The sequence below is a fragment of the Apteryx mantelli genome, chromosome 1 (assembly GCF_036417845.1).
Source record: "Apteryx mantelli isolate bAptMan1 chromosome 1, bAptMan1.hap1, whole genome shotgun sequence".
Classification (NCBI taxonomy): Eukaryota; Metazoa; Chordata; class Aves; order Apterygiformes; family Apterygidae; genus Apteryx; species Apteryx mantelli.
Window position 1 is genome coordinate 57,945,917 of NC_089978.1, and position 14,383 is coordinate 57,960,299.

At 37.0% G+C, this 14,383-nt stretch overlaps 1 protein-coding gene across 2 annotated transcripts in view; it reads left to right on the plus strand.

Moving 5' to 3' along the window:
• Positions 1 to 14,383, plus strand: part of GPC6 (glypican 6) — a 769,191-nt gene that overhangs the window by 428,277 nt on the left and 326,531 nt on the right. For both annotated transcript variants that reach the window (XM_067293321.1, XM_013951337.2), the window contains exon 3: positions 6,122 to 6,513. In XM_067293321.1, coding sequence (XP_067149422.1) covers positions 6,122 to 6,513 — 392 coding nt within the window. The remainder of the gene's footprint in view (positions 1 to 6,121; positions 6,514 to 14,383) is intronic.

The window sequence follows — 14,383 nt, forward strand, 5'->3', positions numbered from 1 at the left end:
TTCCACATCCCATATTGCATGGATCTTACCTGACCTGTCTAGCACAGCCCAGGATAGATGTGTTTCGGTTTCCTCCTCTTCCTACTGTCCTTCTTCTTAGGGCTGAGCGGTCTTGTTTGCATTGTCTGTGGGCGAGGATGGAGTCATAGTGATCTCCTCCGTCCCTGGGGTCTTTCTCCTTCCCCACAACCACCTGGCTGGAGCTCCCAGCTGTGTCAGTGGACACTTGGCAGGGAGTAGACTGAGTAAAGGGTTGTGCTGTGGGAAGAAGTCATGCACTTTGCATGGGGAGGGAAGGGAGGAGGTCACTGTGAGTTACCTTCTCTAATAAAGTAGTCAGAGAAATGCCTCAGTAGTCTGAGAAGTAGAGGAGTTAAAGAGGGAAGAGAAACCCTAATCTTCACTCATAATCTCTGAGACTTCACTGACTTCTAAAAGATTAATAACATCTGAAAGAAATAATAATCTCAGAATACTTACAGGTATAGGACATCCTGGAAAGCTATCAACATCTATTAAGAGACAAATCATTTCACTAATAGGTGATTTTATCCAAGACATATCGTAGAGGATTTGAATCACTTATTCTGAAAGTTTTAGTAATAGAACATTTATTTAATTATCTTACGTATTTTTCTTAGATTTAAATGTGATGTTTATATATTCAAAATAAGCTTAAAAAAAGGTAAATTTTTAAGAGACCTTGTCAGCCCATAGCCTCTGTTATTCCTAATGGGAGCTGAAATTTTTTCCCAGTTGTGACTGTTGAGTCTTTCTAAAGGTCAAAGCTGTAAGGGAAGGTTGAAATTAGATACTCAAAATCACTAAAGAATAATACTGATGGACTGGCCTCATGCATACAATTTGTGCACAGATGAATATAAATACAAATATAATGTCAAAAATAGAAAAAAATCTTATCTACTGTAAATAGTCTCCTTACAGCAGGTATTTTTTCAATTGGAAGTTAAATTGAGTGTTAGGGGTTTTTTGTAAGATTAGTTACTGTTAGAAAAGAGTCTCTGGAAACCTAAAATGAACAGGTGGAATATGTAAATGAAAAAACAGAGACTCCACATGGATTAATTTCACTTGAGTTTCTATGAGACAGTACTTCACAACTTCCAGTAATTGATACCATTGTGGAGTCTCTTAAAAAAGCATTTTAAAGAGTCCTATTGAAAAATGAAGAGTTTGCTGAAACTGGATTTTTTCATGAACTACTTCATGAGTAAATAAACTAACCAAGGGCTGTGGAAAAAAAAAGAAGATAAGACTGCCGTTGATGTATACGTCATGAATGTGAGTGTCTGTACCTAGTGACTTGATTTTGCCCAAAAGGTAGTCAGTTTACATGAATTCTAATATCCTTCATATTATCAGCCTAATAATAAGGACTGAGAAGTTTGAAGATGTCTAATGAATTTAGGCACCTAAATTCCACTAAATTCTACACAGGGTGAGTATGCACCTCTTCACAGTAGATGGGAGATCACTTGAATTTACGTATGTTACTCTCCAGAGTTGTTTGAAAATTAGCACCCACAAGCAGGAAGGCAAGGCTATAATGGAGAACTGCATGCATGTTTTGGGTGGTGTCAGTCAATGAAGGATGAAATCAGTATGCTATCCTGAGCAGAGTTTTCCATAAGTGCTGATGAAAAATCCCACGTATATATCTGTCCAGAACCTCTGAAGAGCTTTGTGTAACTCTGCTGTATTCTCTCAGGTAGCAGTTAGACTGCGTGTCACATGTACTAGATGCACCAAAATACAACCACCTCAGGTTCTACTAAAAAAGAAAACTGAACAAAATATATGGTAAATGAATGAAATAGTCTTTTAGTCTTTCTTGGCCTAAAGCCTTTGCATATCTGTTTGTTTTAGGGAATCAGACGACAACTATTTCCAGCTTTGTATTTTGCCTTACAGTCAAATGTTGGTTTTGCTTAAATTACAGACAGAAAAGAAAACGAAGGGAACTTAGCAGGCTGGGAAAGATCATAAAACATCCGCTCGAACATAATACAAATTTGTTTACCTAATAATTGTCTCTAGACAGTAGTTATTACATTGTGTCAAAAGCAGTTACTACGTCATGTCATGCTGTAATTTTATCCCCAGTCCTGAGCCACTGACATGTGGTGACAACTAGTTGTCTCTTTGGAATTAGGTTAGCTCTCAAGTTGAATTAAATTGTGACACTAGACTACCTATGTTAAAGTAGAGTGAGAAAGTCAGCGTTCAGTTGAGAAGGTAGTGTGAGAGCTAACAAGACCCTGTTTTTAATCTGAGAGCAATACCTACCATTCATTAAAAGCCTCTAAGCAACACATATCATTTCACTATGTAAATGTGTTGTCTTATGATAGACAAAATGTTTAATAACAATTCAGACCTCATCTACAGAGACCTGCTATTATGAATCTGATGTCCTAAATTTACAACTAATGTTTAAAATTTGAAAACTATCTGAAGTGATATGCATTGACTGTGAACACACCATTTAAGCCTATATTGAGCATGTAATGGTTTCAAATAGTAGTATTCTCTCCCTCTTTTCAGTTATATGTATTGTAACTCACGGTGTGCCTTAGACCCTATCCTTTTGAACTATCTCATAAGCACAACTAAACTGACTTGCTGATGACCCTCTGGCTAATAAATGAAAGCTATATAAAAATGTGTGTGCAGCATAAGACATACCCAGGACATATTCGGTCATACAAATGAATCACCATTTAAAATTGCAAAAAAATATTTCCGGCGTTAACATTGCTCAAGACAGCCTATTTTGGCTGCAAAACTTTTCACAAGATATACATTTTAAAACACTGCACAGTTCTGTCTCATATAGATTCTCCTCTCCCACCCTAGTACTCGAGTGCCTTCCAGAAGCACATTAAGCAACATGACTAATATCTGTCTCATTTTCATTCTTCTACTTAGAGCTGAAATATTACATTATTTTTCAAAAGGTACCTGCAAATGGATGAAATATCATCTTTGCAATGGACATAAAGTCTTTAAATTACTATGAAGACTATGGAAAAATTCAACCTTTGCAGAAGGAAGTACAGTTTCTCTTGATGTGACTGGACAAGTGCCCAACTACGCCAGGACACAGTCTCTGTATATGAGCAGTGCAAAGCAGGCTACCTTCTTGATGTATGTAGTTTTCCTGACCGAAAAAGCAAGTGATCTTTCACAGCAGCATTCATTTTGCTGAACAGGACTTCATTAAGATTTTTTTCTGACTAATTAATACAACATGAGAGATCTTTTTCTCTTTGAAACTGAAACAGCTGTCCAATTTTGTAGTTGTTGCTGCTTTATTAACCTAATCCTACATAGGGTTACTGATGCAGATAGCTAACTGTCTTAAAGTAACTGTCTTTTGTATCAAAGCATGCAGAAGAATAGAGGTCTAACTTTTTAATGACATAATAACTTACTCTAAGCAATAGCTTTCAAAGACTAGAGACCTAGGAGAAAACTAAAAATTAACTGCTATTCAGAAGATGCTAATTTTCCCACAGCTTATCATATGTCTGGTGTCATATTCGGGCTAACATGACATATAAGCTTTTGGAGTTACTGGTAATGTTTATATTGCAGTATATTTAAAGATTGCAACCAGCCCAGGACACATTGTTCTAGATGCTGTACAAGCATAGAATAAATGACTATTCCAGCCTAACAAGTTTGGCTGATTTCCAACAGACTGACTATGAGATTGCTAAATAATACCCCTACATAAAGAAATAATAGGCTAAGAATCTCAGACCAGAGGCGCTGTCAGCCGACTCTCTTTGTGACTGATTTATACAATGGCATACTCTTTTAAGATAAATAGTGGGATTCCCAGTGTGGCTATAGATTGGGAGGAGCTACCATTTGATTTGCTTACAGCAACCTTTTGATACACAGAAGCTCATGTCAGAGAACTGAGGCGCCTGGATTCAGTAGTTTTATGGTTGCTTTTCACAGTTGTCATTCAATTGCACTGGGTCCTAGTGCCAGACCTCAATCCTAAAACAAGTCATCTGTCATCCTTTTGCCTTATAGACTCTGTGAATACAGAGCCAGATGTATTCAACCATACAGCCAGTGTACGTTACTTCTTAGAAGAAGAAATGCTGAATGTATAAAGTAATAATCAGGATGATTCAGACATCAAGGATCCCACCCTGTCAGAATTAGAGTTGAAAAACTGTTTTGTTTTCCTCTAAAACTGCTTTGTCAGAATGCATGGATAATTTGAAAAAACAACAGAAAAGCCCTGCACACTGTATGTTGTGGACCTCAAGTTATTCTTCTTGCCGGTGGAGAGGAACAAGTGTTTGTTTTTTGTTTTTTTGTTTTTTCCTACATGATCTATTTGGCAAAAGCATATTATTTCCCAAACTGAATTTATGCGCTCTGAAGAGCTGTAGTTTTAATGACAGTTTAGACATTGATACATTTATTAGAATATATTTTCCCTTTAATAAGTGCTTTGATGTACTAAGTATATTCTCAGTGTTGTGTGTGTGCATTGTCATTATAACCCCTTTGCAGTTATCCATGACATCAAAGGCGGCAGCTCTGCACAATTCCTGCCAAACAGGAAAGGCTCTACTCCTGCTGACTCCTTCCAGCCTGGTACACAGTTTAGTGTACTCTGCTTTTCATTGATCACAGCTGCAAGCCCTCAAATTTAGTGACTATTTTTTCTTTTGGATTCTTAATTCCCATCCTGTCTTCAGCATTACAATGGTTCTCCATTTTCAGGAATCTCCATAGCCATGTAATGGCTCCGTGTTGTAAGGGTATTCGCATTGTAGTAGTAGCCATGATTTTAAGTCAGGGTGTCCATGCAGTTAGCATATAAAATTGCGTCCTTGGGCAATGACCATATATTTAGAATCCGGTGTCTTGGAGTTGGCTGTGTGATGACTTCTGCATCAGCGTGACTCATTTAATAGCAATAAGTATGTGTCTCTGCTAATGGCATTGCCATCTCTGCCTTACTGCCTGCAGTGCCCCATTTACAGGCCACAGCAATCATCAAACTCTTTTTCCAAAGGAGATTTAAGGAGGTTGATTGTAGTGAGGGACCTGATGACAAGTGGACATTATAGCAAGATGTTACCTTCTAAAATCTGAGGGAGCTCTGCCTGCTTTATCAGACATGTTTAAAGAATGACTGTACATGTTCAGTGAATTTCTAGGGAAAACCTAAATGTCATATGACAGTTAAAGGATCTTAACAGAAGAGATAGTGGCACATTTCCACTGTCCTAAGAAAGATTTCAGAGATCTCTGCTGTGGTTGGTATCCCATGGGCCCAGTTTCCAAAAAGAATAAAGTCCATATGCCAAAACTTAAAAATAGGTTATGATTTGGGCCTGAGTAAATAAGAAGCACAGAAGCAGTTAAGTTTGACATGAATTTGAAGAAATATAAGGTATACTGTTCCAATGCCAATGACTTGCACAAATGGAAATAAGCAGGCTGGCTATGACACAACTGGTGGTGATTCTGGTGCAGTCCTTCAGTATAATATCAAATTATTGAAAATGCTAGCATTTTCTTGGTATTACCTAGACAAGTAATATTTTTAAAGGCGATTCTGCACATGTGCATTCATCTCTCTTTCAAATTTTCTTCAAGAATATTTGAAAATAAGTTATCAATCAATCAGACTTGTTTCTGTGGTATTCTTCTACATTATAAGACCAGCTATTCTGACATCACTGCAGTTCCAGTTATATCATCATATTAATGACCTCACATTTAGCATACAAGATTTAGTACACAAGCTGTGGAGGATTTTGCAAGTGGCTGGGATTGCTATGTTCAAATAATAAGTGAAGAAGTGGAACTATTTTCAATGAAGTTCTTTTAAATGCATATTTAATGTTTAGCATTATAGATGTTATATTTTTCTGCCTTGTTGGGGAATCCAGGATATACACTATTTTTCTTTACCTCTAAATAAAGCTATTTCCTATTCAAATAATTGAATTTTACTAGTGAAGTGTAGTGACAACAAGATATTAGATCAAATTTTACTAATGGTTCTATAGGAATGCAATTGAAAAAACCCTTTATTAACACCTGCTTATTTTCTCTGCAGAATTTTTCCGAGAACTTCTGGAGAATGCTGAAAAATCCCTAAATGACATGTTTGTACGGACGTATGGAATGCTGTACATGCAGAACTCAGAAGTGTTCCAGGATCTCTTTGCGGAACTGAAACGATATTATACAGGAGGCAACGTGAACTTGGAGGAAATGCTAAATGATTTCTGGGCTCGACTACTGGAGCGGATGTTCCAGCTCATAAACCCCCAGTATCATTTCACTGAGGACTACTTGGAGTGTGTAAGCAAGTACACAGACCAGCTGAAACCATTTGGAGATGTACCGAGGAAGCTGAAGGTTCAAGTGACTAGAGCTTTCATTGCTGCACGGACCTTTGTTCAGGGGCTGACTGTAGGCAGAGAGGTTGCAAACAGAGTATCCAAGGTAATCTAAAATTAGGGTATTTTAAGCTTGAATTTGTTTCAAATGTATTTATTAGACATTTGAATTCTGATTATGCACTGCTTTTTACTTTTTTTTTTTATGTGTACTGATATACCTATCCTAAGTTTATAAACAGGGGCAACAGTTGTTTTTAATTCTTTTGGAGAGATTAAGGCAATACTGACTGGAAATCATTTCCCCTTGCTTAGGACACAACGAAATATCAATATACATCCCAATTCTGTCACGGTAGTGGTTGTCATTAGTAATGCAAAAAAGGTTACATATATAAAAGATGATGATTATGATCAGAATTTAAATGTTTCGAGTAAATTTATGCAGTTATTTGTTAGGGCAGCACAGCCTGTACAGTATTCATTCATCATGCAACTGGGTGATGGATTTTGTTAGGAATGTCTAGTCAAGCTTTGATGAGGAAATAGACCACTAGTGACACCTCTGGAGCCTGAGCTTTCCCAAAGGACAGTTTGACTCACATTTATTTGTTTTAATTATTTATCTATGCAAATATTTATGGTGATTGTAATCCTCGAGGGCTTCACACAATTAAAGCTGCATAAGAAAAAAAAACACACACACAAAAATAACCCATCTGGGTACCTGAAATGTGCCTGAATGACTTCTTCTTATGCAATGCTTCAAACTCAGCTATATTTCTCTGAATTGCTGTTCGAACAAGATAGTTGTTCTGTGATCTGGTTATTTCACAGGCCTAATTTGTAGTGTATTTGGAACTTATCTATATTCTGAATTCTGAAGTGCTTAAGTGAGGTTCTCTACGAGATGCTTAAATACTTTCTTCTGGTCTATAATTGCTTGGGTGATTTTGGACTTGCCACTTACAGTACATTCCTACATTTGCAAACTAAGCCATTCCTCTTCATCAGAAGGACTGGCTCTTTTGTTTCTTTTAAAACACAGCCAGAGGGCAAGGTGGAGGTAGAGCTGATTGATATATTGTACAGGAGATTGCAATTCAAGCACTCAAACAAGACAAGGAAAACCTGGCTACTAAACTTTTCCTACCAGGTATGATGTATTATTTTGCAATTAAAAATTCAGAAGCTGTGGAGCCAGAGAGGTAGCTAACAAACAAGAGCCTAATTTTGTGCCTGGGGCATTTGTATGGCAGGAAAGGGTCATTTTGCACTTCAGCGTTGGTGATCAAAAAACATGATCTGGTTATTCAGTTAGAATTAAGGTCTCTTCCTCCCAAGTGCCTTCCTGCGCTATGGCACTGGCGTTCCCTGTATTTCTGGCACTGTTGATTCTTGCATTCCTTTCTGAGCAGCGGCATGGCATCAGCAAGAAATCCCAGCCCATCTAGCCTGGTTGGTGGACGATATGGATGTTTAGCCTCTGAGTGTGTGGAGCACGTATACCTGCTTCCCCAGATTTCCTGCGAAGGGCTTTGGTGTCTCCCTTGGTCATGCTACAAGTGCAAGCGTTCAGCTCTAAAGTCAATAACTTGTCAGTAGGCACTAAGTCTTGCTGCAAAAGCTGGATCTGGTTGTAGGGATTAGGCTATGTAATTCATGTAATAGATGTTTATGTGTGAAACCCAAACAGATTAAGGTATGAATTGTCTGCTGAGATGATGCTTTTTCTTTGCATGTACATAAATGCACCGAAAGTGCAGGTGTCTTACCTTTCACATACCCAGGAGCCTGCTGGTTTTGGGGACATGAGCCCTTTGAAAAATAAATCCTTATCAGTAGATAACTAAATGGTCATATAATCCTACAATGACAACTACTAGTTCTGTAATCCTAAACTGAGCCTTTTTATAGTGTCACTTGAAGATCGTAACAATAGCTCATTTTAAATTTTAGTGCTTCTGTTTTTTTTTAACTTGAAAGCAGTCTTTTAAAAACTTTTAAGAGTGCCTGGTAGTTCGAGTGGTTGCAAGATACTGTACAGGTTTTTTGCTTTAAATATAGATAAATATATTTTGAAGTAATAAATTCCTGATGTTTAGATTTTTCTAGTATTCATACCAGCTTCTTAGGTTTCTGGTTATTTATAACTTTGGTGAAATCCAACCGTTTTTATGACCTCCTAGAATATTGTTTGATTTGATAAAAGTTTCTTCCAAGTATCACAGGAAAGGGCTATGATGAAAACAAAGGAGTGCTTCACATGCATTGATCTCTGAAATTCCTTCACATCTGATGGTGTGTATCATGTTGGCAGGAGTCCTGGTATGCTTTCTCAGTTTTTTTCCATAAAATAAGTCTGTGTAGATGATGCATTATACATTTTAAACCTTTTAGATACATTTCTCTGTATGCTGCTGCTTATACTTATCAATACAGCTAATCACAGAATTTATATTTAGGGATTTGTTACACAAAAAATCAGTATATGTGCATGTAAAAATGCACTAGAAGTGTATTATTAACTCAGAAACAAAGGAATAACTAGAACTAGCTTGTCTGTGCATCTTTAATTGAACTCTCATGTTTATATTATGATAAAAAGTTGCACATTTCTACATGTCCTTTACCCAATTCAGCGAGCAAGACAGACTATGCTACCTCAGTAAGGTGCTAATTCAAACTGTCTTTTAAAGAGACTGTTAGGACTTTGTCTGTGAGCCTCTCCATGAATGTTATCATTGTACCTTTTGAGTTCTTCATAAACAGTAAGTCATATATCTTTGAAACATGTATAGGAGGTAAAGTATAGGTGTAATAAGAAGTGACTGATAGACTACTATTTAGATACTAAATTTGGGACTCCTACAATCTGTTTTTTCAAAATTCTTGAGCTTCACTGATTTGGTTGTAGAGTGTTTTTGTAAATTAAGCTCCAATGTTCAGGCATCTCTGAAATAAAGAACATGTAGTCAGTGACTCCCCCGCTGAAAAAACAATGGCGTGAATGGCTTGCCTAGTACAGTATTATCTGTGAAATCAGTGGAAAAATGTATTTTTTTATGGTAACGTTCCGTTACGCTAATCATAAGATCCCTGGTTTCTCTTTCTGAAATACCCTTCCTCTACTAAACCCCTGAGCTTCTGGCACAAGTGAAGGAAGGGTTTTCCAGAGAAGTGCCCTTCCCTTCGTAGTCCTGATTCTTCACCAGAACAGGCCTATCCTATGCAATGAATGAGATCATCATAAAACTGAAGAGCTTACTTCCAACATTTTGTTAAGAATTAATGTCATTCAAGTTGAGACTTACAAGGCTCACTCTAGTTGGCTAGGTATCTAGTGCACTTTAAGATGTCCTATGATATCCAGGGCATCACACAGGGCTGGTTCACGCAGGAGTTTATGGCACACTTGCTTTCTTCTGGAGCTGGGTATTCAGGCCAAGTACTCTAGTGAATTTCAAACAGTACCTATTAAATTAAAGCAATTCCAATGATCCCAAAGGCTGAGATTCCATTGCAGATTGTGGACACCTAAAATTAGCAGTGAGAGCACGTCAAGAGTAAGACAGCCAAATTTGGGGTGTTCACATATGAGGCAGGAGTCAGATCTTCACTGACTATAAAGAAGGGTTGTCAATGCAGTCTGTGGAGGCTAGCTTCTCATATGCAAGGCTTCCAATTTAGTAGTCCATGTACAGACATCTAGTAGCATTTTAGATGCCCTAAGGCACTCCCACATGACTTTCTGTTTTGTTTCAGAAAGGGTCCTACCTCAGTCCTATGTCATATCTGCCAGGCCCATATGGTTGTTTCCAGTAACACAGTGACTACAGCACTAGCTCTAAGTGTCTACTTCTGTGAGAGTGGAGTACTTCTGTAAAGTCTGTTGACTGTATTGATTACTTTTCTGTTGAGTATATTGAATGTTCAGATGCCTAGCTCACATGTAGATGCTTGCCTTTAGACATCTAAATGTTGGCATCCACATCCAGGGCTGAGTCCCACTAAAGTCATAGAAGAATCCTTTTATTGATAGTGTTTGAGTACTTGACTTTTCAAACTTAATAATTTTCTTCTAGCTTGTTTGTATAAGTATGTAAAGTATCAACACATACAAGCTAAATGGAGTAATATTTATAGAAAGCTGAGTGCCTCATCACATCCAAGCACTGTGCCTATGTTGACATGTTCATTTTATGCATTGTGTAAAATATAAAGCAAATGTACATGTTCATTTTACAGATATATATGTGACTATGTATAAGTAATCATACTTTTTTTTTTCGTTTGAATACTTCCCAATTGAAATCTAGCCTTAGCAATGAAAAACTTTTCCTTTCTAATTAAGTTACCTGACTAGAGAAATTTGACAATGATATTAACAAGAATGAAACAAGACTAATGGAAGAAAAGTTTGAATAGATTCCCACACTGCAGAGAGCTCAATGCATTTTCATTTCTAGAATCTTTTCTTCTGCACTCTTTAGGTGCACACTAGCATGAAATTAGAACTCTGATTCTAAAAAAATATATATGAAGGAGAAAGCCATGCAATTAGCATGTTTTAGGGCCCAGTGATGCTCTATTAGACCACATCTAGAATACTGCATCCAGTTCTGGGCCACTCTATACAAGTAAGATGTTGACAAACTGCAATGAGTCCCAGAGAGGGCCACCAGGATGGTCGGGGCTGGAACACTTTCCCTGTGAGGAGACACTGAGGGACCAGGCTTGTTCAGCCTGGAGAAGGGATGGCTTCAGGGGGATGTAACAGAAGCCCCCAGTACCTATGCAGGGGATCATCGAGCAGACAGAGCCAGGCTCTTCACAGTGGGACATGACGGGAGAAAAATAGACGATGGGCTTGAGTTGAAACATGAGAGGTTCAAGCTAGATATAAGGAGACACTTTTCACTGTAAGGACAGTCAAGCAGTGGAACAGGTTGCCCAGAGAGGCTGCACAGGCTCTGTCCTTGGAGGTTTTCAAGACCCAGCAGGACAGAGCCCTGAGCAACCTAGTCTGACCTCAGAGGTGACCTTGCTTTGAGCGGCAGGTTTGACTAGAGACCCCTGAGGTCCCTTCCAAGCTGAATTATTCTATGACCCTGTTAAAATGTTCATGAAGTGAACATTTTTACTCAAATGTAGAATATGCTTTGATGGCAAGACTGACTTATTATTAAAATATCTGTGGATATATTCATATCCACAGCAAATGGTAAACAACTGCTGGTTTTAGAGACTGTGTCATATGCAGCTTAGTGAGGCGGATGCAAAGAACCCTAAATGACCCCAAATATGCAAAATTAATAATAGCCTATGGAAAAGATGTGATTACTCTGATATCCAAGTTTTCATGGTTGTATCACAAATGCATATTTTTATGTTGGTGTATCTACTATAGAACATGACAGTGCTCTATAGTATAAAGAGCTTTTCTTTAAATTTCATTTAGAACAGACTGCAACCGTTCTTTAAAGTTAGCACATAATTTTACCACCAAGAAAACAGACAGGTGAATATTTTTTTCTTCCTGTTTTGAAAGTCATCTAGACTCAGTATGGATTTCATTTTCATAGTACTCTAATATCAAAAGATTCTGCAATAGGAACAACACCTCTGTGTAAGCCAAGACAAATGAAAAGAAAAAAAAAGAGAGAGAAAATGAAAAGAAACTTGGTGCAGTAGGGATACATGCTTTCTGAAGATCTCTCTTCAGAGAGGGTGTAATATTGGGACTGGCTGAAAACTATGCAAAAAGTTAGTGTGTTCATCACAAAGGAGCCTTTTTTTCGCATGAAGTACAACACGCTTAAAATAGGTAACACTTATGTCAAAAGTGTTCCACTTATATTAATATTTTGCTATTTGTTTACGTGAGTGAGGTTATAATTTAGATAGCTCCCCTTTAGATAAATATTTTAGCTTTTTTTAGGAATTGTCCTTTTCTGTAATTTTGTGTAATGTTTTATTTCTGTCATGCAAACAGACATGGTTGCATGGCATCTATCTGAAGTTGTGCAGTTTTAGTTGAATGGAATTTTTATAATCTCATAGTCCAGTTGCACTTTTTTTAAAATCTTTTTTATTTCTTTTACTAATGCATTAAAAATTTGACAGTCTGTGTTTGTTAAGGGCTTATTACATCTCCACTCAATACAGTATATTTCCACTGGCTTGAGTAGACTCCAGCTCACTAACCTCTATATATGTTCTGTAAAGTTATTTATGCATATGAACAAAAAGTAATGAGAATATTTTTTAAAGTGAGAAAAATGTAACTTATTTATTCATAAATTTATAACATAAGAACTGCCATTTTGAGCACACCAAAGGTCAGTTTAGTAGATTTCTACCTCACTGTCTGGTAGTTTATGGGTCAGTATGAGAGCAGAGCTTCTCCCCCAGTATACATTCTTAAGCTATTTTATGGACTTCAAGTTTATGGACTTTCTGAGCTACAGGCTCAGAAGTAATTGGTAGAATTTTCCACCAGCCTGTTTTTCTAGTAATTTTGTCAGATCCTAAAAACTTGTAGAATAGACTTTTCTGCTTTGTTACCATTTTAGGTAAAAAAAAGTGCTATTTTTCCCATAAAAATATAGCATATTTAAAATATTTAAAAGTCAATGTTTTTAAATTTAATTTTGTTTTTCTCAGCTTTTTCCCTGAGGATAAAAAAACTTCCTGACCAGCTGTGAATTAGTATATAACATTAAACCAAAGAAACTACTGAAAATATCGTTGAAGTTCCTGCCACCTCTGATTCCCAACAATGTGATAGAAATGGCATATGCATATTTCTCAAGTTCATCTCTCGCTATGGCTGAGCTCTGCAGACTTTCCAAGTAAACAACATTAAATAATTCTCACTGACTCCTAACAAAACATTCCCAGTGATCATGATGCTCTCTTTCACCTCTCACGTCTTGATGGAAAATATAAACAGGAAAAAATATGGGGAGGATAAAGCAATTCAAATTAAGTGATTAATTAAGGAAGGATCTTGATGACTTTCCACAGACTTATGATTCCTGGAATACTTTCCTCAGTATAACTGAATTACAGCAATTATAAAGCTTGTTGTACAAGAGAAATTTTTTGTTAAGTAAGGGAGAGCTCTGGAACAAACACAGCATGTAAAAAAAAAAAAGTAGCATCCAAGAAAAGATCCAGAAAAAACAAGGGTCATTTAAAGGTCTAAATCCCTAACTGGATGCAAATTTGTCAAAAATAAACTGTTAGTTGGTACACACAGTACATCTTTCATAACAGAGAGTTATCCCATCAGGAAGTTGCATTCCACTGAAACAGAACTTTTGCTGAAAGTATTTTATTTTCCTATATTTTTAATTGAAAACTATAGAAAACTGGAAAAAAAATACCGCAGACTGTTATGTTTTGTGAGCTTGACTTCACAGGGATGACTTGTGCTGATCTGGTATTTCAACCTAGGTAAATTCACATTAGGAATATATGAGTTGAGCAAAAAAATAAATAATAGAGTATGATTAGTCTGTTCTATCCAAAAATACTGTCATTATGGAGCTGTCACTACTCCAGTGCTCCTCAGAGCTCCAGTTTTATTCCAAGGAAGACAGTTATACTTTCACTGGTTTTTGCACTGAATCTGGCTCCCTGGAAACACCAACTGAGTGCAGATTTCCTCTATTGGCATAGCTCTGGGGTATTAGTTAGCATTTGCTGGTTTTGCTTTTTTGTAAGTTTTTCTGAATTCAGCGGCTTTCTTCCTGATATATACTGGGATAAGTACAAGGAAAATTGTTCTTACTTTGAATTTGCCTTTTACGCTTGCAAATTTATGCTACCAGATACCAAAATAGTTTTTATACAAGAAGGAAAGTGGTGGTGAAGCTTAGCTCAGAGGTATTATTAGGAGCAGTTAGTGATTTTGTTATTGGCATAAACATCAAAGATGTATGATACAGCAACTAAGCACTTATTTCATT